The 22,491-nt window shown below is 42.5% G+C and overlaps 1 protein-coding gene across 2 annotated transcripts in view; it reads right to left on the bottom strand.

Moving 5' to 3' along the window:
• LOC114597755 (glypican-5-like) overlaps nucleotides 1–22,491 on the bottom strand; it is a 416,629-nt gene that overhangs the window by 109,619 nt on the left and 284,519 nt on the right. For both annotated transcript variants that reach the window (XM_028730984.2, XM_028730985.2), the window contains one exon: nucleotides 8,379–8,529. In XM_028730984.2, coding sequence (XP_028586817.2) covers nucleotides 8,379–8,529 — 151 coding nt within the window. The remainder of the gene's footprint in view (nucleotides 1–8,378; nucleotides 8,530–22,491) is intronic.

Below are 22,491 nucleotides of genomic sequence, written 5' to 3'. Positions count from 1 at the left end.
GGATGATGGAAGTTGTAGTCCCAAAACAGCTGGAGGGCCAAGTGTGGCCATCACTGTTGTAGTCCAACAACATCTGGAGACATCTGCTGGTATGCACTATTACTGCAGTGTACAAGGATCAAATCATTGTATATGAACTCAGACATCTCCCACATGTGTGATGTGAGGACACCTTCCTGCAAGATGGACTCTCCACCTCATGATGCAAGCATAGTGACTCAGACCCGATAGAGCACTCTGAAGCCTGGGTGCTACCAAGTAATAGATATGTCTACTGGATTCATGTGGGATGCTGTGGTAGTAGCTGTTGCCACTGCTTGTGCTGTAACATCTACAGCAGGGGGCAGGATTGAGAAGTTAGACTGCAAGCCAGGCCCATGCAGCTTGTCTAAGGCCCGGGGTGGTAGAATCTTGTTAGAATAAGGTAAAAGGCAAGGCTAAAGGACCCCTGGATCGCTAAGTCCAGTCAAAAGCGACTATGGGGTTGTGGCGCTCATCTTGCTTTCAGGCTGAGGAAGCCAGCGTTTGTCCGCAGACAGCTTTCTGGGTCATGTGGCCAGCATGACTAAACCACTTCTGGCACAATGAAACACCGTGACAGAAACCAGAGCGCACGGAAATGCTGTTTACCTTTCCGCCACAGCGGTATCTATTTATCTACTTGCACTGGCATGCTTTCAAACTGCTAGGTTGGCAGGAGCTGGGACAGAACAATGGAAGCTCACCCTGTCGCCGGGATTCAAACTGCTGACCTTCTGATCAGTAAGCCCAAGTGCCTCAGTGGTTTAAACCATAGCGCTACCCGCATCCACTTTTTAGAATAAAGTTATAAACTCCAACAAAGAAGCAGTTTGTCCCTAGCAGCCCCCCTCCTCAACTAGCTTAGCCCTCCGAGGCCTACCGCAAGGGTATCCAGCTGCCCCCCCTCTGAATGGGCCTACTGCAAGCTGTCTATGTAGAGCCCTGCCCTGTTATGCCTGTTCAGTCAAGAAACAGAGCACATTGCGCAAGTTAGATTTTGGTATCAGCCACAATAGTGTAACATAGGTCTGGGCAAATCTGTCCATTTTGGTTCATTTCAGTTTCTCATTTTCCCAATCTCAAGTTCAATACTCCACATTCCTTCATTGTCAGAAATTTAGTGCATGATTTCTCTAAAATCCACATTTTTATTCCTCCAAATATAAAGCTATGTTGTGTACTGCTTTTGCAAATATGCACATTTTTCTTCACCCTTTCCCCCAAAATAAATATTTGTATGCATTACTTGGTTGGAGAACTACATTGCAAAATTCAGAGAAGTGTGAATTCTGAAGGATAGCTGCGTTTTAGCTCATGTATAGTTTTGTAAAGTACAAATTAGGTAGTTTCACGTTGAAAGGCTAACCAAACCAAATTTACCTCCCATCCCTAGCATGGCATCCCTTCGTTAATGCTGCAATGGACTGGGTACGATACGCGGTTTTGTCATTTTATTTCTGTCATTTCCTTCCCCGCTTTCATTTGTGCGCCATCCTCAGCAGCTCTGCTAAGCCATTTGATTTCCCATAAACTGTGAAGAAAGTCAGCCCACTGTGTTGATAATGGGTCTTGATTAAGCTGTAGCTGGGACAGACAGTAATCCTTCCATGCAAGAACCTAAGGCACCAAATAAGTTGGATGTCAAGGACGTTTTAAGCTAAAGTAGGCCATTAAGCTCTTCCTGAACAGAATGAACCATTTACAGTGGTACAACACTGAAATCATTTGTAAGGATTGTAAAGATGGAATCGGAAACAAAACACCTCATGAAACACAGGATACGGGGGGGGGGGGGGAGGCTGCACTTTCAGAATGATGTGAGATGTGAAGAATTCAAATGACAGGAGCAGTGAGGAAAAATATTGAGAAAATTCAGTAATATGGTAATCTGCTAGGAGGTGGGAGACCTGTGGAGATGAAGATCTAGTACCTCTGGCATGTTGCCAGCAGACGTTCTACCCTTGGAATATTGATGAAATAATCATCGCTTAAAAAATAATATCACCAGCTGTACAATTACATATTTAGATACATGCAAGCTTTAGCACAACCTGAGAACGCGACACATGGGGCAGGAAGACTGATTAAGATGGCAATTTATACAGCACATTGGTGTTGAGCAGCAGCATAGAAATGTTAGCAGATAAGAACATAATGAGGGCTAAAAGGTTCTTGACATGTGAAAACGGCGCCTAGTGCTCAATGAGAGAAATACATTAGTTCTGAACAGCTGTTGAGATGTGATAGAAATCAAGCAGGGAGATGTCATTAAAATATATATTAAATCATCTCCCTATCAGTGCAGAGGGGGAAAATAATATATACTTATAAGCAAGCTCTTTCTCTGATTGTAAGTCCCTCTGGAGATGAAATAGCACCACATGTATGCACAGTAAGTAAGTCAGGTGGGGGTTGCAGTAATACATTTTTTAAAAACTCTAATGGGGAAGAAAACACAAAACCACAAAGTAAGGGTTAAACATACTCAATTAGCACAGACTGCTGCAGGGACAGGACAGAAAACTGGGAAAGGGAGTGAAAGGCAATATCCTGAAAAAGGGCTTGGCCTGTAGGGTTGAATCCTGTAGAGGAGCTCTTCAAACTACACAGGTGCCACTTCTTTCCTTCTTGGCAATTACATGCATGCAAGGCAGCTTTTAATCCTTGTTTTTATTTATAGATAAAAACGATTCATCTAGTCCCCACATTTCTGACTTGTAACTATGATTTAATAAGAAAGGAGGGGAATGTGCAGAATCCCCAGAGCAAATGTCACTACACTTTTCTTTCTGACTCCCTTGAAAATCCTCAGATCTTCCACCTTGACAAAGAACTCCAAACGAACCACAACATTTCATTTTAGCAGAAACCAATGGCTGGGTTGTAAAGCATCACTAGCGGGTCCGTTTGTCTTTTGTCTAAAGTGAAGCAGCCACACAACAGGGAAAGGAAGCAGTGGCAATTGTCCTGGTAGGTAGGATTGCAGGGGCTGCTCGCTTCCCGCTAGGCCTGGCTGGCTGACCAGACTCGACAGCAGCCGCTAGGATTATGAGACCAGGCTATATGGAAAGAGGGCCTCGTATAGGCCTCCGCCTCAAGTCTTGCAAAATGTCACGTGAGGTTCCTGAGAGCTAGTGCCATCTTTGACACAGGTTCGGTGAAGTCCTGTGGGACTTGGGCGAAGCCACACAAAGCTTCTCTGCAGCATGTGCAGTTGCGTGTTGAGCTCCCCAAGCCACCCCAATAAAAACACAATTCATGCAGAATTTTTGTTTAAGGTTTTTTGGCATAATTTTGGCCACAACTATATTAAAATACAAAAAAATGTGAATGGTTGCTTAGGCATTGGTTGCGACTATCTGACCCCGCAAGGGGACAGACTTACATTTGCACGTCCAAGATAGTCAGATAGGGAAAACATTTTGGGGAGAAAGATGGAGCTGGGAACCATGCCCTCACCTCTCCCAGGGGCTCTTGCGTGGCTCCAGCCCCTTGATAGGGGTTCGGACAAAAGCATGGCAAGCCCCTGGATTCCTTTAATGGAATACCTTTGCAGCAGCAGCATTGGAGGGGCAGGCACAGCCAATCCATGCCCCTCCACCAACCAATTCATAAAACCAATGCCTAACTGCAACCTTACAAGTTGTGACGATTTGCTACGCAGTAGGCAAAAACCAAATGGCTCCAGCCAATCAGCCAAATGGTCAAAATTCCTACCAAGTCCCTGCCCCAAAAGCAGATGACCCCATGACAGGCATAGCAAGGTCAATGCGAACAACCCTAAATATAGGGAGGCTGGGTGGGTGATCCGATGCGCGCAGCGAAAAGAGGAAGCTCAACGCTGCGCGCAGGGAATATAAAGCTAATAGGCTGTCAATCACAAAATGGCAACATCAAATTCTCCCCAATGACAAGAGAAGCCCAATCGCAATGGTGGCCTACTATCTTTACCCGCCAAGCAAAAGTGGGATGTCTTGTTAGACCCCACCGCAACACGTGCTCTCCATGAAGGAAAACACACTTAAGTAGCTGGTGGAAAAGTGATGGGACTCAGGATGGCAGAATGGAGTGACAGCGGCAGCAGTTCCGCCGCTTTACCTCAGGTGGTGAAAAGAGGCACATTTCACAGAGAGCGAAAATATCCAGGAAACGGGGCCCCAGATTTGGCTCAGCAGGACTATTACCAAACATTTAAATAGCTATTTACTGCCTAGAAAGCCTGACAAATTGTGGAATACTTGAGAATGTGTTTAGCTCTGCTAGGTGGATTCGTATTGAATACGCTCATGTGGGTCTGTAGATGTAATTAAATACATTGTGCTTAAATATTTAAATGGGTTTTTTAAGAGCTAATAATAGCTTTTGCTATAAAAATGCTTATTTGCAATTATACTAAACAAAACACTGGATTATTTCTTTAAAAAAACCCAACTTTTAATGGAAGAGTTTAAGGAAAGCAGTTAATAATACATTGAAGTTTCGTGGTTTTTAGAAAAATGCTCAGTAGGTGGAGTTTGCCAGAAGCATGAACATTTGCTGACCTGTCCATTAATTTTGGAACCAGTTTGATGGTAAAACTGGATTTGTGGGCCACTGATTAAGAGGCTGTCAGTGAATCAACCTTGCTGGTCCCACTTTGACCCTGGAGATGTGAACATGAAAACAATGCCCTCGAGAATGTACCTAGTGCTTTCCATTACCATTGTGTTACTGCAGCTAGCCTTAAAACATTAGGATGCTGGGTTTCAAGGAAAATGGCTATTTCTTCCAGGTTGCACTTCTCTCCTCTCATTTCAAATGTTTATGAAGTTTCTGGTTGTGGTTCACACAAAAGATTCCTGTCACTACGGTGAATAGGAGGTCAGAGACTCTCCTGCATGTGTGTAAAATCAAGGAAGATGAAGAATGCAGTAATAAATGGTGGCTATTCAAGACACCTGAGCTCTGGCAACTGCCCAGTCCAGCCTAACTCCATGATGACATCGGCCAGGACTGTGAGAACCTTCATGGGTTGTGCTTTCCATACCAAACTAATTCCATTACAGAGTATATCTGCCTGGGTTTGCTTATTATTTTACAGTTTTGCTTGTGCGTCTTTAAGGTCTGAAAACATCTCCAGCAGTTCACTTTCTCTCTTGCTCATCCCCCCATAAAATCCGGCGCAAACTGTTGGCTAGCTCTGCCTGGGACAGGCTTGCAGCGCTGCCGTGGCCGGTGCACCACAACTGAGAAGGGCAGGCAGCAGCATTCCCACGACTCTCCTCTCTCCGCCCCAGGCTGCTCCCCGCTACACCACTGGCAACGCCAGACTTTTTGCCCTGTATTCATCCCTTTCCTTTACAGTGGTACCTCGGGTTAAGTACTTAATTCGTTCCGGAGGTCCGTTCTTAACCTGAAACTGTTCTTAACCTGAAGCACCACTTTAGCTAATGGGGCCTCCTGCTGCTGCCGCGCCGCCGGAGCACAATTTCAGTTCTTATCCTGAAGCAAAGTTCTTAACCTGAAGCACTATTTCTGGGTTAGCGGAGTGTGTAACCTGAAACGTATGTAACCTGAAGCGTATGTAACCCGAGGTACCACTGTACTCTGAAAACTTGTCAATCCATGGTGGTGTCACCATGTAGACCAATGAGGGCAGCTAAGTAGCAGAAGCATAAAAGAGATGGTAAAAAATAAATTCCAGCTACCCAAAAGGAGGTACATCTATTGTCATTCAATGTGTTCCGTTGAACGCAATGCAGTACTCATTTCTTTCTATAATATGCTTGGAACATTTGCTCATTGACTACTAAATATTTTATCCACTGTAGAGAAAGCTACACAGGATCCAAACAATGAAAGGAACTCATCTTCTTGATGCTTTAGCACACGCTTCTTTAAATACTGGCTATTATTTAAGGGGAAGTGTCTCCTATCACATTGAATTGCTTGGAGAAGCTTAATTGTAAGATACTCGAGGAATTATCACTTTCTGCTAACTGAACACAGCATATGCACGTAATGAATCGTTCTCCATTTCCTCTTCCCCTCAACATCTGGGCACTATTTACCCTGTCCCCATCCCACCCCCCAAATGAGGGGAATTTTGGAAGTGGAGGGCACACCATCTTGCCAAATCAGGTGAGACTGCTTACCTTAGGGACAGAAATGGTGACAGGTCCTCCTCTCTTTTTATCTTTGTAATGCCACTGCTTGTGAGGGGGGCAGGTAACTCCCCCCCCCCACATTCCCTTCAACTCTTAAAGTCACAGTGATTGGAGCTTTTGCACTGTGGTGCAGGTGCTTTCCTCCACTTCCAGTATCTGGAGCCATGACATTTGCTTAAAGAACCAGGAGAAGCTGGAACCAGCAGAGAGAGGAGAGGAAGCCCTCTATCACCCTCAAAGGCGCATGACTGCAAAAGCTTTTCATTCCCTGCGACTAAAATAAATGCCCCCTCCAAAACGAATCCAAGCAATTTGATTCCATCCCCCACATCTTTGTAAACAATTGACCTTCCTTTCCAGTTAACCCTATTCAGATGGCCATGGCAATTTGGGGGTGGCCAATCACGAACAAACATTCTATGTGCTAGCACTGTCGCACCAAATTCTGCATTAGATTAGGGTGGCTGCTAAGAGAGGGCAGACAGAAAGCTCAAACTGGTGCTAACAATATAAATGGAACAATTATTCTGGGTATGTCTCAAGCTGTGAAATACACACATCCACACTATGGTACCAATTTAAATAGACCAAGGTTTACGGCATTATACAAAACTGACAATGGATTGAAATTACTAGGATTCTGAAAAATCATACTACTGTAAAAGCAAAGGAGCCCTTTAATTAGATGACTCCCACTCTCTCTCTTAATTGCATCGGAATATGCAAAACAGATTTACAGCTAGCGGCCTAAACACATAACACTACTTTAGAGTTAATTACAAAATACCATTATAATTTTTTCAAGGTGGAATTGCTGCTGTTAATGCTATACATATAAAGCATGTGCAACACTTTATATGAACTATATTTTTGGAATATATGGTTTCTACCAAATAATTTCATCACTAGTTATGAAAAAACATTTTTTCTCTTTCTCACTTCCATCTGTGGCAATATCAGGGGGAGGGAGGAATGCAGATTTCACATATTGTGTAGATGAGCCAACTATTGGACAAGATTTCAATGCCTTTCATTTTACATTACTGAGTGTCTGAGAGACAATAGAGCCTTGGTAGATTCTGGCACAGCTATAGCATTTAAATAGTCTAATAGTCAATTAAAAAATACTTAGTAGCACCTGGCTGCTGTTTAATTTGCACCGCTTTGAAGAGAAAACATGTTACTTAAAGCACTTAACAAGTCTAAAATCCAGGCTGGAAAACACAGGAAGGAAAACATTGCACAGGGTTTTCTAGAATGCACATTAACGTAGAAATAATGGCTTTAAATTAGAAGTCACCACTGCAGTATGGCCTAAGGCGAAGAACCTATAATCACGGATGAAACATACCTCCTATCCTATAAAGCAGCACACTGCCTTAGGCTTAGACGTTTACTCCATCAACATTATCCATAACACATGCCCTGCCCCACAAACAAGTCACCATTCCTTTACAGAAACACCAGAGAAGACAATGAACTGTGGATGAGCAGACGGGCAATACACCTTCAGTAAAATACCATAATCAAATGGCAAAACTTTGGTTCAAGTGCTATGCTTGCTTATTTCGACTATGTTCATGTCAAAAGAACTAGCAGTTGTTATTTTAAAATTTGTGGAGCCAGAGTACTATCCAAGAAAGGCTTAAGTCACAGTGGTTGTGGTTAGACTTCACGCTGAACTATGGCTTAGTGCTACGTGAATGAGCCTAGCTTCCTCCTGGGCATGCGTGCTCACCATTCGCCTGTCCCTTTTTGAGTGCGGCTGAAAGAAGCAGTTTGGAAGCGTCATGCCTTCCTGCCGTGCCCAAACTAGTTCCAGCACGCCCGATTCACAGCCCGTGGTTTGAAGCTGGCTTGTTTTGAATCTCACAGCTAATGTTAAGCAACAAGAGCGGGCCCACACAACACAAGAAGCTGCTGAAATGGGAAGAAAAATGTTTTTGAATGCCACATAAGAAGATGGGACAGTAGTGGTGGCAGGAGGAGACTAGGTTCGTTCCCATAGCATCAAATCATTGTTTTGCGCAGAAATGGGGAGCCAGTGGCTCTCCAGATGTTGCTGCACCACACCACCCACCCATTAGTCATGTTGGAGTCTTAGCAACATCTGGAAGGCTGCAGGTTACCTATCCAAGGGTTAGTGTAGTACCTGGATGAGATAAAAGTCAAACACAGCTTAGTGAATCTATGCAAAACTATTGGACCTACCTTTCGTGAGGCTTCTCTCACCAGATCCTTGACATCCGTCCTCATCATCACATTCTCCACTGGATCCCACCTCTTCATTCATTCCATTCCCACTGCCGCCGTCCCTGATAGCCATTCTTTCCGACTTTAAGTTTGTTTTCTCAGTCGCCCCCTAAAAAATAAAATAAAATGTTGGTTGTCATTTTAATGATTTTCTACAGTTCGGTCTTCAAAGGAAAGGTGCTGGAGGCTTCCTTATTTCATTGGCCCGTTTCCCCACTGGAAGCCACGTTCTTGCAATTTCATATCAGCCCATATCAAACAGCACAGAGTCACTGAATGGAAGGTGGGAAGTTATTGAAGAGCTCATAAATGAGAACCTGGGCATTTGAGGTCCTGGAACGCACATGTGGCTGAGTGAAATCTCCTTCCCTCTCCAACGTCAATCTTTCACTTTACAGCATCTTTCACTTGCAGCTTCTCTGATGTTAGGTTGAGCAGGGGGCTGTCATTTTTCAACCACTTCCTTTCCCCACTTTCCTGAAGTCAGTAATTGCATCGGCTAGGAGCTGGAATATGACACAATGAATGTTCAGTGAAAACCCCCAGGGATAAGGCTAGCTATAGATGTGGCTCATAAGAACAGAATAAGGACCCTACTGGATCATAACAAAAACCTATCCGGTCCAGTATCCTGGTCCCATAACAGACAACCAGATTCCTATGGGAGCGGAAGAGCACTCTTCCTGCTTGCGTTCCCCAGCAACTGGTATTCAGAGACATATCACCTTGGATCCTGGAGGCAATACAACCATCACTACTAGTAGGCATTAGCAGCCTTATTCTCCATTCTTTTAAAGCCGTTCAAGTTGCTGGCCATCACATAAAAACGAATTCTGGAGTCTAAACATACACTATATGTACTTCCTTTTGGTCCTTTTTACAGGGCACACAGCTTACTGAACCACCATCTTAAAGTCAAAGACTTATGGAAAAACTGCCACAGATGTTGATTTTTACTTGTTTCCCCCAAGTAGGGATTCTGGACCCTAAAGCCTCGAAGCTCCTGAAGTGCTGCAGGATGCACCACATAAACAAAAAATCTGTTTGGGAGGAAGGGTAGTAGTAGAGGCAGGCTGACTATCAGAGTGCTGGAAGGCTACTGATGGGACCACAGTAGTCCTCTGGTTTTTTTTTTGTTCTCTCGTTTGCCGAGACCTCCCTCCTTAAGCTGGAGGCAGAGGAAATGAAGATCGGGTTGCAAAGAAAGACTTCTGGGTATTTTCCTTGGGACAGGGTGGGGAACTACTGCTGCTCCAGATATTGTTAGACTATAGTTCCCAGACAATATAGGCCAATGTTGGTGCTGATGGGAGTTGGAGTTCAACACTGACCCTTGAAGTCCCTCTCAACTCTACAATACAATCATCCAGAGGGCCACAATACAATCAACGTATTTGCAATCAGTATAACATTTTTTTTTGTTATGCAAATATCAGCCAGAGAGAAGTACAGTGGTACCTCGGGTTAAGAAGTTAATTCGTTCTGGAGGTCCGTCCTTAACCTGAAACTGTTCTTAACCTGAAGCAGCATTTTAGCTAATGGGGCCTTCTGCTGCCACTGCGCTGCTGCTGCATGATTTCTGTTCTCATCCTGAAGCAAAGTTCTTAACCCAAGGTAATATTTCTGGGTTAGCAGAGTCTGTAACCTGAAGTGTATGTAACCTGAAGCGTATATAACCCAATGTACCACTGTATTGGGACCATGGCAGGTAGGGAGGGAGAATTTAGCTCTCCCTGTGCTATAGTTCTGACAAGCCTTTCTGAAGCTGTTGTTTGCTTTACAAGGCCTCCACTAGCGCAAGTGGGATGAAAAGCATAAATATCACTGAAAACTTTGAGGGTTTTTTTTTCTATCTTTAGTCTCAAAACTTCAGCTTCCCTTTGTATGATCATTTACAAGAATAATCATTTTGCTTGGGCTGCTTTCATTTCGAATGGTTTGAAACGTCAGTATTGTATAGCTGTTCTAGTTACGGGGTGTACAGCAGGAATTAGAAAGGATTTTCAGTTTTCCCCATAACATCTCCTCCCCCTTTTTTCATCAAAAGAGACTGTGTAGTCACTAACTACTCCCCCTCCCACTGTTCATTTTTTTTTATTACTTCTGAGGTGACCCACTGGCTGTTTCCCTGAAGACTGGACAATGGTGAACACTGCAAGAAATGGACAATGGCTTTCTTATGCCTACAGCATTCAAACAATGGAGGAGGTAGGTGGTAAGACTAGACGCATACCGAGTATGTTGACATATACTTACATTACACACCATTCAGTGATTCATCACAATCTTTCATGGGAGGCAACAAAAGCATGCATCATCAACAAATGCTCCTTTCTTTTGGAGAAACACAGGGTAATTATTCAGCCCTATTGCAAAAAGTTCACGGTGCCACACTCTTTACAGATGGGCATCAGAGGCATGATTTGTGTCAACATGACAATATCCAATTGTAGTTCAATTTTATTTTTAGACAAGCAGCTTGATGTTCATCATTACTATTATTCATTATCTGAAAGCCTGATGTCATTCCGACATGGTAGAACGAGCTTGCTTTTAAAAGTCCTTTTATACATGATGAAGGATTGCTTCATTGTCTCATAGATTTCTGTTGTGTTTTGGCTGTAAGATAACTAGACACAGTCAGCTTTCTACGGCCTTCCTGTTGAATAAATGCTTATGTTTTATGGAGCCAATGTATAATTAAATACAGGCTTGTATGACTGCTTGCCACTGAAAGAAGTCATATTTACTCTCTGTGAAAGGCAGAAAATCCTGTTAAGAGTTATTCAGCACTTACGACTCATTTCTGGCCATGGCAAGAGCCTGATTCTGACTATGCTCCCTACTGAATTCAATGGGACATATTTTCATGTCATTCCACATAGTCTGGCAATTTGAATGAGCTTCACTTAGACATTTGTGTGCATCACGTAATAACTGAGCACAGCTGCTTTTCTTGTGCAATTTTTTTTACTGCGCTCTTTTCAGGAGAAGAAAACCAGTTTTGTCCCGCCTCTGCAACCTGTTTTGTAGTGCTGGTATTGCATTAATTCTAATAACCATCTCATACTGTATGGAAATGCTCCCAGCCTGCCTGTTTAGTTTGAAGAGATCAACTGTACTACCACATGCAGATTTTACCTCCCAACCTGTAACTTCCTTTTGCTCTGATCACCTTCACCTGCAGAGTTCAAAATGTTTCACTTTCTCTGCTGAGATTTCTGAAAGGTTACTGGCAAAAGGGATAAGCAAGTTAAGCTTTGCAAGAACAAAACCATTTGGTAAAAGGTTCCATGTGCTGATTCCTCTGTTGGCTCTTGATCCAACAGAGGAATCAGCATATGGAACCTTTTACCACATGGTTTTGTTCTTGTAAGTTGTAAGCGCAAATGAGATGCTAGGAAAGGCATCTAATGCAATTCTAGCCTGTGTGGTATCTTGAAGACAGGATACGTTTCCCTGTCTCAGGCCTTGCTGTGTATGACTGTGCACAGAACACAACGTACCCATCATTTAGGAGAACTCTGAGAGGGTATACCAAACAACACTGTAGGACTGGAAATGAAGAACAATGATATGGAAGAAGATCTGGGAGCTTGCCAGCATACCTTAAGGGCTAGTTTATTGTCTGTCCTTCTGAGAAAGGATACAGGATTACACCCAGAGACCACGGCTTCAGTTTCTTAACCCTACACTGTTAGAAACAGGGACCATGACAACAACCTAAGTGTGTCCAGGTTCAGTGTCTGTTTTCTAGTGTAACAAGGAGACAGAAGTGAAACTTTACTGATCAAGTCAAAATTGAGTTGATATATGGGGCTGGATAGAATGCACACAACCTGATATGCAGTAGATAAATATAAATATGAACAGAATTGTATAGCTCAGGAAAAAAACTTATCTAATTTACTCTTTCCCCCCTCATATAGTGTTAGATTTATTCTAGCAAGCCAGAAGGATACCATGTAACAACATTAATGACCCTTACAGAGAAGATTCATAGTAATAAAAGTAATCCATCATCAATTCCTGAACCCAGCTCTCCACAGCCTTGTCTGATATGCTTTCCACTATGCCACACTTGTCTTACAAGGATCCCATTCAAATAAAGCTGACTAATAGTGCGTGCTTGGAATAGAGAGGCCTGAATTCTGTATGGCAATTGCTTTCCAAAATGCCTCTTCACTTGATTGTTGTGGTAACCTTCAGCAAACCTTTGCATTCAAATCCCCCCAGTAGGCAATCACTGCAAAACAACAGAAACATCCAGAACTGTCCTGCTTCCCCCCACTTTAATCATCTACAAAGACTGAGAGTGGAATCCTGGCTCTCACTTGCTGATGCTTTCCTGAAGGCCAGAAAGCCATTTGGCATGGATCATTTACTAACCAAAAGCATGATCTTTCAGCAAGACTTTGGCAGTTAATTTCCTTTTTTAATATGCCGTAGCAAATTATGTATTGGCGTCTAATGGGATGAGCAAATGCCACTGCTGACTTTTGCACAAATGATGCAAGAAAGCGTCCTTATGCAAATGACTTAAAAGTGTGATCTTTGCTTAGAGACACATAGGAAGCAACCTTAGCCAATTTGTCTGTATCATTTGTCTATCAACCTGGTATACAGTACAGTACAGGTACTCTGACCAGCAGTGGCTGCCTGGATCTCAAGCATATCATCAGCTACCTTTTGAAAACACTGGATATGGTAGGGATTAAATCTGGGGCTTTCTATATGCCAAGTCTGTGCTCTACCACTGAGTTATACCCCCTATCCTGACATGCTAATAGTTTCTTGACATTAATTTCAATAGACTTCTAATACATTTAAATAACATTCTCTTAATACGTTTGGATTTCTTTTTTCAATTTTAAAATAAGATTGTACTTTGAATAGTTTCGGTAGTCTCAGTAAAGCTCATGGCATGAATTGTTCTAAAAACCATTCATGTCATTCCTCATCTAATTCTTTTTATCATTTCATGGTTTAAGGCTGCAATCCTAGGCATGCTTGCCAGGAAGTAAGGCCCACTGAACTCTGCAGGGACTTACATTTGAGTAAACATGCATTTGTTCTGGCTGCTAATCTTTTCATCATCTTTCGGACTTTCAAGTCTTTTACTTCACAGGTTCTGTACCTATAATGTGAAGATATTTTAGAAGCAAGGGATCAAACAAAAGAAACTTTTAGAAGCAAGGGATCAAATAAAAGCTAGTCATCTATGCTAGCTTTAGTGCCTACAGGATTCCTAAAGCTGTGTTTTAGCCTGGATTTCTATATAGCACATAGCTATTTTAAATGGATGCCTTCCTGGAATGATGGGCAATATTATCAAAATTATATTAAGAAAACTAAATATTTTCAGATATTTTTTTTTTTAGTAAACAAGTAACTGTGTAGTATCATCACCACCATCATCTTTATTATATTTTTAATTTTTATCTTTATTACTCACCCTTCACCAGCAGGTCTGGGGGGGGGGGTTGCTATCAACTCCACCTCCTCCTGCCCAGGGAAGTTGCGTGGGGCCTTTCAGAGGAGAAAAGGAGGAGATGGTAGCTTTGGGCACCAATGAATGTTTTGTGCTTGTTCACTTTGGATCAAGTAAAGATGGGATTGAAATACTAATAAATTAGTAGGGATAGAGAAGAAATTTTGTTTGTTTGGCACCTTAATGCAAATCTGCACAATTCACATTCCTGAAACAGTATAGAAACAAATCATGCACCTATCCTCTAATTCACACTTTTTCAAATTTTGTACTGCAAGAAATTATGTTCAATGATGTGAATATTATGGAGAAGTGTGCATAAAAACACCTATATTAGTGAAAAGTGTACAAAAAATATTGTTATTGTCTTCCACATAAGACTCATAGAATCATAGAGTTGGAATAGACCACAAGGGCCATCGAGTCCAACCCCCTGCCAAGCAGGAAACACCATCAGAGCACTCCTAACATATGGTTGTCAAGCCTCTGCTTAAAGACCTCCAAAGAAGGAGACTCCACCACACTCCTTGGCAGCAAATTCCACTGTCGAACAGCTCTTACTGTCAGGAAGTTCTTCCTAATGTTTAGGTGGAATCTTCTTTCTTGTAGTTTGGATCCATTGCTCTGTGTCCGCTTCTCTGGAGCAGCAGAAAACAACCTTTCTCCCTCCTCTATATGACATCCTTTTATATATTTGAACATGGCTATCATATCACCCCTTAACCTCTTCTTCTCCAGGCTAAACATGCCCAGCTCCCTTAGTCGTTCCTCATAAGGCATCGTTTCCAGGCCTTTGACCATTTTGGTTGCCCTCCTCTGGACACGTTCCAGTTTGTCAGTGTCCTTCTTGAACTGTGGTGCCCAGAACTGGACACAGTACTCCAGGTGAGGTCTGACCAGAGCAGAATACAGTGGCACTATTACAGTGGTGCCTCGCAAGATGAAAATAATCCGTTCCGCGAGTCTCTTCGTCTAGCGGTTTTTTCGTCTTGCGAAGCAACCCTATTAGCGGCTTAGCGGATTAGCGCTATTAGCGGTTTAGCGGCTATTAAAGGCTTAGCGGCTTAGCGGCTAAAAGGCTATTAGCGGCTTAGCGGCTTAGAAAAAGGGGGGGGGAGCGAAAAAAATCGCAAGACTCGCAAGACATTTTCGTCTTGCAAAGCAAGCCCATAGGGAAATTTGTCCTGCGACGCAACTCAAAAACGGAAAACCTTTTCGTTTAGCGGGTTTTTCGTCTTGCGAGACATTCGTCTTGCGGGGCACCACTGTACTTCCCTTGATCTAGATGCTATACGCCTATTAAGGTTAAGAACTCAGGGTGATATACAAAATATAATGAAACAGTTTCAAAATAGCACAAGAAATAACAGACAAGTTTAAAAAGCAATACAAAATGGACACCCATGGTAGTCCGCTAAATGCATTATGGGGAAAACCACTTGCAAAAATTCACGTATTCTGCAAAAACGCATCCCAGAATGTACATATTTGGAGAAATGCTGACAAATTTTTATACAAAAATAACAATCACCAACCAATGTTGAAATCTAGTTAACCGAACTCAAAATGGGGAAAAAAATTGTAACTGAGATACACCAGCACTGAAAGTTTTGTCCATCTGCAACAGTCAGCCAGCAGCTCACTGCCATATATATGTCCTCATTACACCTTAGAGGTGGGTTGTATTTTTTTTTCTTTTGCACTTCTGCAAATCTCATGGTTTCCTTAGGTATGCTGATACCTCCCCCTCTGGTGCACAGGTGGTATGATGTTGGCTACATAAGTGATGGTACTCTCCCTCTGAAGAATAGATACAGTGGAACAGTCTCCATGGTGACATGCAGTATATCTGTGAGTATCAGAGACTAGGGGTATACAATTGACGAAGATGGTTGCTTCCCTGCCCAGTTGTGTACTTCCTGAAAGACCTTTGGTCCGATCTAGCAGGACTGTTACTTATTTTGAAAATTTATACGTTGCTTCATCTTCGGTGACCCCGATCACAACAAATCACTGAAACAATAAACATCCAACTGCAAGCCAATAAGCTACTAATCACTTCTTATACTCTTACCAAATTCATCAGAAAACTGTTTACGCAGTGTGGTTTTCAGCAGGGCTGTGCAGATATGAGGGCAAACCCTTTCCGAGATAAATTTGTGGAATTAATGACTGATCAGCATGAACCTGTGATAGAACTGTCCTGCTTAAACATTCGCACCTGCCAGCTTTGAGGCTAGTAATAACAGGGCAAGAACATTCTGTTTGATCAGACCTAGGAAGTGTGAAATGAGACGTGTCTGCAATCCGGAAGCTTGTCTCACTCCATCAGTCCTTGAATGGCACCATTTTGAGGAAGCATGTTCTGATGGGTTAAGCGAATAAACAGTGCTCCCCCCAAATTGTCATATAGAAGAGAACAAAAACCCTTTTTTTCCTGCTTTGTACTCCAACAGCAATTACCTTGCTTGTTTGCTGAAGGAAATGTTCATGACATGCTCTAGTGCATGTTAATTCTGTTTCATGTTGTCAGATAATTATTTGTTTCCAAGCTCTGCATTAGTTTGGATTATTCTCATGACAACATGAGAAGTTTGACATTTCTCCATGAAGACTGGAGAACATTCTTGCCATTTACAACAGCAAGGTCTCAGGCAGTGTCAAATTAGTAAAATCACAAACATAGTTATATGCAAAGTTACTGAGAAAATGGATGACTTTACTTGAACCCTCCAATAGAGAGAATATAAATTAAATTTAAAGAATATGATCAAACAAATTAGCACTGAGCTAACTTCTTTGGTCTTGGTCTGAAAAAAATAAATCCCAAACTACCTAGTTTATTTGGCTACTGTAGGTTTGAGTCGCATATATACCTCAGATTACAGACGCTTCAGGTAACAGACTTCACTATCCCAGAAATAGTACCTCAGGTTAAGAACTTTGCTTCAGGATGAGAACAGAAATCGCACGGTGGCGGCGCAGCGGCAGTGGGAGGCCCCATTAGCTAAAGTGGTGCCTCAGGTTAAGAACAGTTTCAGGTTAAGAACGGACCTCCAGAACGAATTAAGTTCTTAACCCGAGGTACCACTGTATAGGTATAACTCTATCCTGTTTCTACACAATTTATCAGTGAAACAGGGTTGATGTGTACATTATGATTGGCTTTTCCCTTTCTTTTTATAGGTCATGTATGAGGAGTATAATGCAGGAACCAACAGAGCACTGCAACATCTGTCAAGGTGGTTGGAGGTCCAAGTGAACATCCCTGATAATGGAAATGGGTGTTGCAGTTGACATAACAGTGCTTGTGCTAACTGAGAAAAGAAAAAAATGAAAAACTCTTTTTTCTCTGCATGATGTGACATTAATAACCCTTCACCCCAGATAGAAACAAGATCGTCGCGTTTTTATGAATCATAGGCAGGATTTTAAGAACTATGTGGGACGGATTATAACAGGAAAGAAGACTGGAGAACGGTGAGAAAAGAGAATTTTTTTTATGACGCAGTTAAAAAATGGCGTCTCGCTAAGACAGGCTTGCCGGAGGAAGAAGGACTGGGGGAGGAGAATCAGGATTGTTCGAATGAGAAGGAATGTTGGAATGCGAGTTTGACCTGACAGAGCCCCCAGACTCATTTGATTTATTTGGTAAGCCTGATAAAAATAAAGGACAGATCGGAGATTAATTTTGTTTATGGAAGCGTTGTACAGAGGCTGTCCCTGATCGATATGATTTTTGGAAGAGTACAAAATCCACATAGAATGCCAGCTTCTAACCTGCTTGTGAAAATCATCAGAGATCGCAAAGAAAGGAATTTATGATAACAACAAGAAGAGAAAGGAAGTAATAAAGGACTATCCGGATCAAACTGGACAGAACTGTCTAATTAAAGCAGTAAGATAAGTGATGCTGTTTTGGACTCGAGCGGAGCTTGATGTATGGGTACCCCCAACAAAATTTAAGATTTGGCTGTATAATTTGGAATTAATGTGATATGGATAATGTGGTGTGATTGGCCTGTTAATAAAAATTATTTTTTTTAAAAAAAGAGAAAAGAAAAAATGAAAAGGCAACTATAACATGATTCAACAGTTGCAGAATCCCTTTTCATTCATACCTTCCTCATGCCCATGGAAGGGACAGACCACAGCTGTTGGGGCCACATCCTGCGGGCGTTGAATTCTACGTTTCTGAGCACAATTCAAAGTGTTGGTGTTGACCTTTAAAGCCTTAAATGGCCTCGGCACAGTATACCTGAAGGAGCATCTCCACCCCCATCATTCTGCCCGGACACAGACGTCCAGCGCCGAGGGCCTTCTGGTGGTTCCCTTACTGCGAGAAGCAAAGCTACAGGGAACCAGGCAGAGGTCCTTCTCGGTAGTGGCGCCCGCCCTGTGGAACGCCCTCCCATCAGATGTCAGAGAGATAAAAAACTACCTGATATTTAGAAGACATCTGAAGGCAGCCCTGTTCAGGGAAGTTTTTAATGTGTGACATTTTAATGTATTTTTAATCTTTGTTGGAAGCCACCCAGAGTGGCTGGGGAGACCCAGCCAGATACCCACTGGTATCTGTGCTTTCAGTGGGACATATGAAAAGGGGAACCTATGTGGATTCAGCTATATGTGTATAGATGCCTCTTTTCAGACATCTTGTCAGATAGAAGTGAACAAAACCCCTATTAGACACATTTTTTGCAAAGCTATTTACCCTAATAAAATGCATTCTTGTACGTTGTGTTCATAAATGCATGCATTCTTATGCACACTGCAGCCCAGTACATGCATTTTTGCACCCGTGGTTTCTCTGGAAAAGTGCACTGAGAAATATGGAGAAGTATGAAATTTGAAGGAGGGCTGGGTTTCAGTTTATGAATTGTTTCAGAAAGTGACAACTAGGTCGGTTCACCTTTAAAAGCAAACTGAATAAAATTTCTCCTCCATCCCTAATATTAGTGAGTAATACTGTTGGTCCATATAGCCAAGTACTGTGCATTATGCCTGGCAAAGGATCCAAACCATTATGCACATTCTCCCCAGCCCTGCTACCAGAGGTCCTTTAACAGCACAATCCCAACCATGGTTAATCAGAAGTAAGTAAGTGGGGTTGCAATGGTAGCCTAAAATGCTGGAGATTGAAGCTGTGCCATTATGCACACAAAGTATTCTTCCACCAGGATAGATAGATAGATGATAGATAGATATAGATAGATAGATAGATAGATAGATAGAAATATATATATATAGTATATAAAGTCTGCAACTGTAAGCACACATCTAAATTGTGCATGTTTACATATTGCCACATTTTACTGGTACTAAAAATGCCTGATTGTACAAAATTATCATGCTACATACTTAATATGTAGATGAAAGCTTAATATCTAGCTAATATGCAGAGATATATTATTGTAAGCAGAAAAATTAGTATGAGCACATTCAGTGCAGGCACAGCTATCCTGCAATTTCCCCCCAAGACAACCTTACTGTAGTAGGAACAACAACAACATGTTCAGTTCTATGAAATAGCTGTGTTTGTGGGGAAAGTATGATAGGTTGTTGTTGGAATGATTTTTTAAAATAAGCAGTTTATTAAAATGGAGAAATAATGCAGTCTTAATAATCACTGCAATTAAAACAAATTTACATTATTTATCCCATTTATTTAAATATCCGCAAATATCACATTATACGCAAACACTACAGATGGATGCACAGCTTGTATGGGAAATCACGATTATTTGTTAAAACAAAGGATCATTTATGCAAACAAGATGAAGACTTCTATACAGTTAGCTTGTCAGAAATATTAATGATCCACTTGTATGTTAGGCTGCCTTGATTTAGCCTCAGGCGATTCTCTCACAGCTACTCATTAAATACGAAGAAAGAGACGGCACACAGAGATTATGTGTTAATTTTTTAAAACCAGTACTTCATATTTCTATTGTTCTCCTGCAAGCAGGGGCGGATTTAGGTTTGATGAGGCCCTAAGCTACTGAAGGTAATGGGGCCCTTTATATGTCCAGCTGTCCTTTGTCAACAACAAATTGTCACTGTCTTTTGTGTTGAATATATGCTATGTGGTAATTTATGGACCTAATAGGTATCTAAAGCCATTTGCACATGTTGCCATGCAACCAGTCTAGGCAGAATGTAGGCACCCTATATATAAAAAGGTAAAGGTACCCCTGCCCGTACGGGCCAGTCTTGACAGACTCTAGGGTTGTGCGCCCATCGCACTCAAGAGGCCGGGGGCCAGCGCTGTCCGGAGACACTTCCGGGTCACGTGGCCAGCGTGACATCGCTGCTCTGGTGAGCCAGAGCCGCACACGGAAACACCGTTTACCTTCCCGCTAGTAAGCGGTCCCTATTTATCAACTTGCACCCGGGAGTGCTTTCGAACTGCTAGGTTGGCAGGCGCTGGGACCGAACAACGGGAGCGCATCCCGCTGCGGGGATTCGAACCGCCAACCTTTCGATCGGCAAGCCCTAGGCACTGAGGCTTTTACCCACAGCACCACCCGCGTCCCCTAGGCACCCTATATATAGAAATGAGCAAACCAGTGATATTTTAGGGAGCAGGCTAGCAGGCGGGGCCCATTACTTACATCATAGGAGCCTACACAACACAAAACACTGTTGCTGTATGTAGGTTGTATTTTATTTATTTTTTATCTTATATTTTGGAAACGTACATCCAGTTTTTTCCCCTTTAATTTTTTTTGGGCCCCCCAAGAGAGTGGGGCCCTAAGCTATAACTTGTTTAGCTTATATGTAAATCGAGCACTGCCTGCAAGTAATAGGCTTCTGTCTTTGTGGATGCCTTGTGGCTTTCCCTTGAAGCCACTTCTTCTGTGCACATGACCAATCCAGTCAATTCAGCTCCACAGGCACGTACCTCTATTCTACAACATGCTAAGAACACAGGTGTGTTAAAACATATGTGTTGCTATAGATACATGCCCGACAAGTGCAATTCTATGCGTGTTGACTCAGACACAAGTCTCACTGATTTCACTGGGACTTTCTCTCAGGTAAGGGGGCGGGTACAAGATAGCGAGTTCAAGCATTTTGGTTTCCCCTTCTCCAACTACATTGTAGGACTTGGCTTAGCTACAGGGAAATGCCACAGCGACTCGTGATTAGTTTGGGCTCCTGGGGGGAATAAATGTGTTTCACCCTCATATGTATGAAGCAAGCATTTCTGTCTTGTTTCCACCTGTTTCCCTGGGATCAGTGGAACACTGGATTTCTGGGGCCTATTATGAGATGATTTTCCCAACACAATCCAGCCTTTGCATTGACCTGCACTATGGACGGAGGCCGAGGCAGTGGGAGCAGCATGGTCATTGCATCACTGCATATGCATTGCTACTACACCGGAAACATTAAGAGTGTGTTCCATAAGGTTACTGAAGCACACAACCATTACAAAAAACCAACACTCACTGCAGATATTGTATTCTTATGCTAATTAAATGTTGTAAAAACAAACAAGGATAGGAAGGGCACTCACACATACTTTCTCTCTCATTCTTCAGGTTTAATTAAGGAACCTAGAATAATTCTTGCTGCCCTGGCTATCAAAAGAATAAAATGCATGAATGTTATTGGAATTAACTTTTAAACATTATTACATTAGCAGTAAGATTTTTATTTTTATTTTTTAAAAAGTTACCATGAAGAACAATGACTTAATCATTTTCTTCACTCTAATAATTGGTTTATTTATGGATTGCCGTTTACATTTGTCTCAAGGCTATTTACAAGGCAATCTTGGATACATTGTCAGGGCAAATGGATGCTTATTCCCCTGGACTGTTCCATGTAGTATTGAGTGAGAAATAGTTCAAACATTGAGTGAGAAGTAGTTCTACCAATCAATTGGGACGCGGGTGGCGCTGTAGGTTAAACCACAGAGCCTAGGGCTTGCCGATCAGAAGGTCGGCAGTTCGAATCCCCGCGACAGGGTGAGCTCCCGTTGCTTGGTCCCTGCTCCTGCCAACCTAGCAGTTCCAAAGCACGTCAAAGTGCAAGTAGATAAATAGGTACCGCTCCGGCGGGAAGGTAAACGGCGTTTCCATGCGTGGCTCTGGTTCGCCAGAAGTGGCTTAGTCATGCTGGCCACATGACCTGGAAGCTGTACGCTGGCTCCCTCGGCCAATAAAGCAAGATGAGTGCCACAACCCCAGAGTCGTCCGCGATTGGACCTAATGGTCAGGGGTTCCTTTACCTTTACCTTTACCAATCAATTTGTTCAAATGGTGATGGTGTGTAAACTGCCCCCCTCACCCTACACACAAGACAAACACTAGAAATACTTGTCTACCAGACAGATTCCCAGTGCATAAATTAGTTTAATCCCTATGTTAGGCCTTGCATGGATAAAATCATGTGGAGGACAATGATTACTGCCCGCTGAACCCTCTGGGCAGTTATCGAACACTTGAACCTTCAGAAGGTCTGTTTAGCATTGTCCAGTCCTATTCTCTGTTCCAGTTGGCAGCAACACACTAGACTTTGACAGGCTAAGGAATCTCCTGGTTGTACTACTATTTACATATATACCTAGGG

The sequence above is a fragment of the Podarcis muralis genome, chromosome 6 (assembly GCF_964188315.1).
Source record: "Podarcis muralis chromosome 6, rPodMur119.hap1.1, whole genome shotgun sequence".
NCBI lineage: Eukaryota > Metazoa > Chordata > Lepidosauria > Squamata > Lacertidae > Podarcis > Podarcis muralis.
The sequence above is the reverse complement of the archived record's forward strand: the minus strand, read 5'-3'. Positions and strand labels throughout refer to the sequence as shown.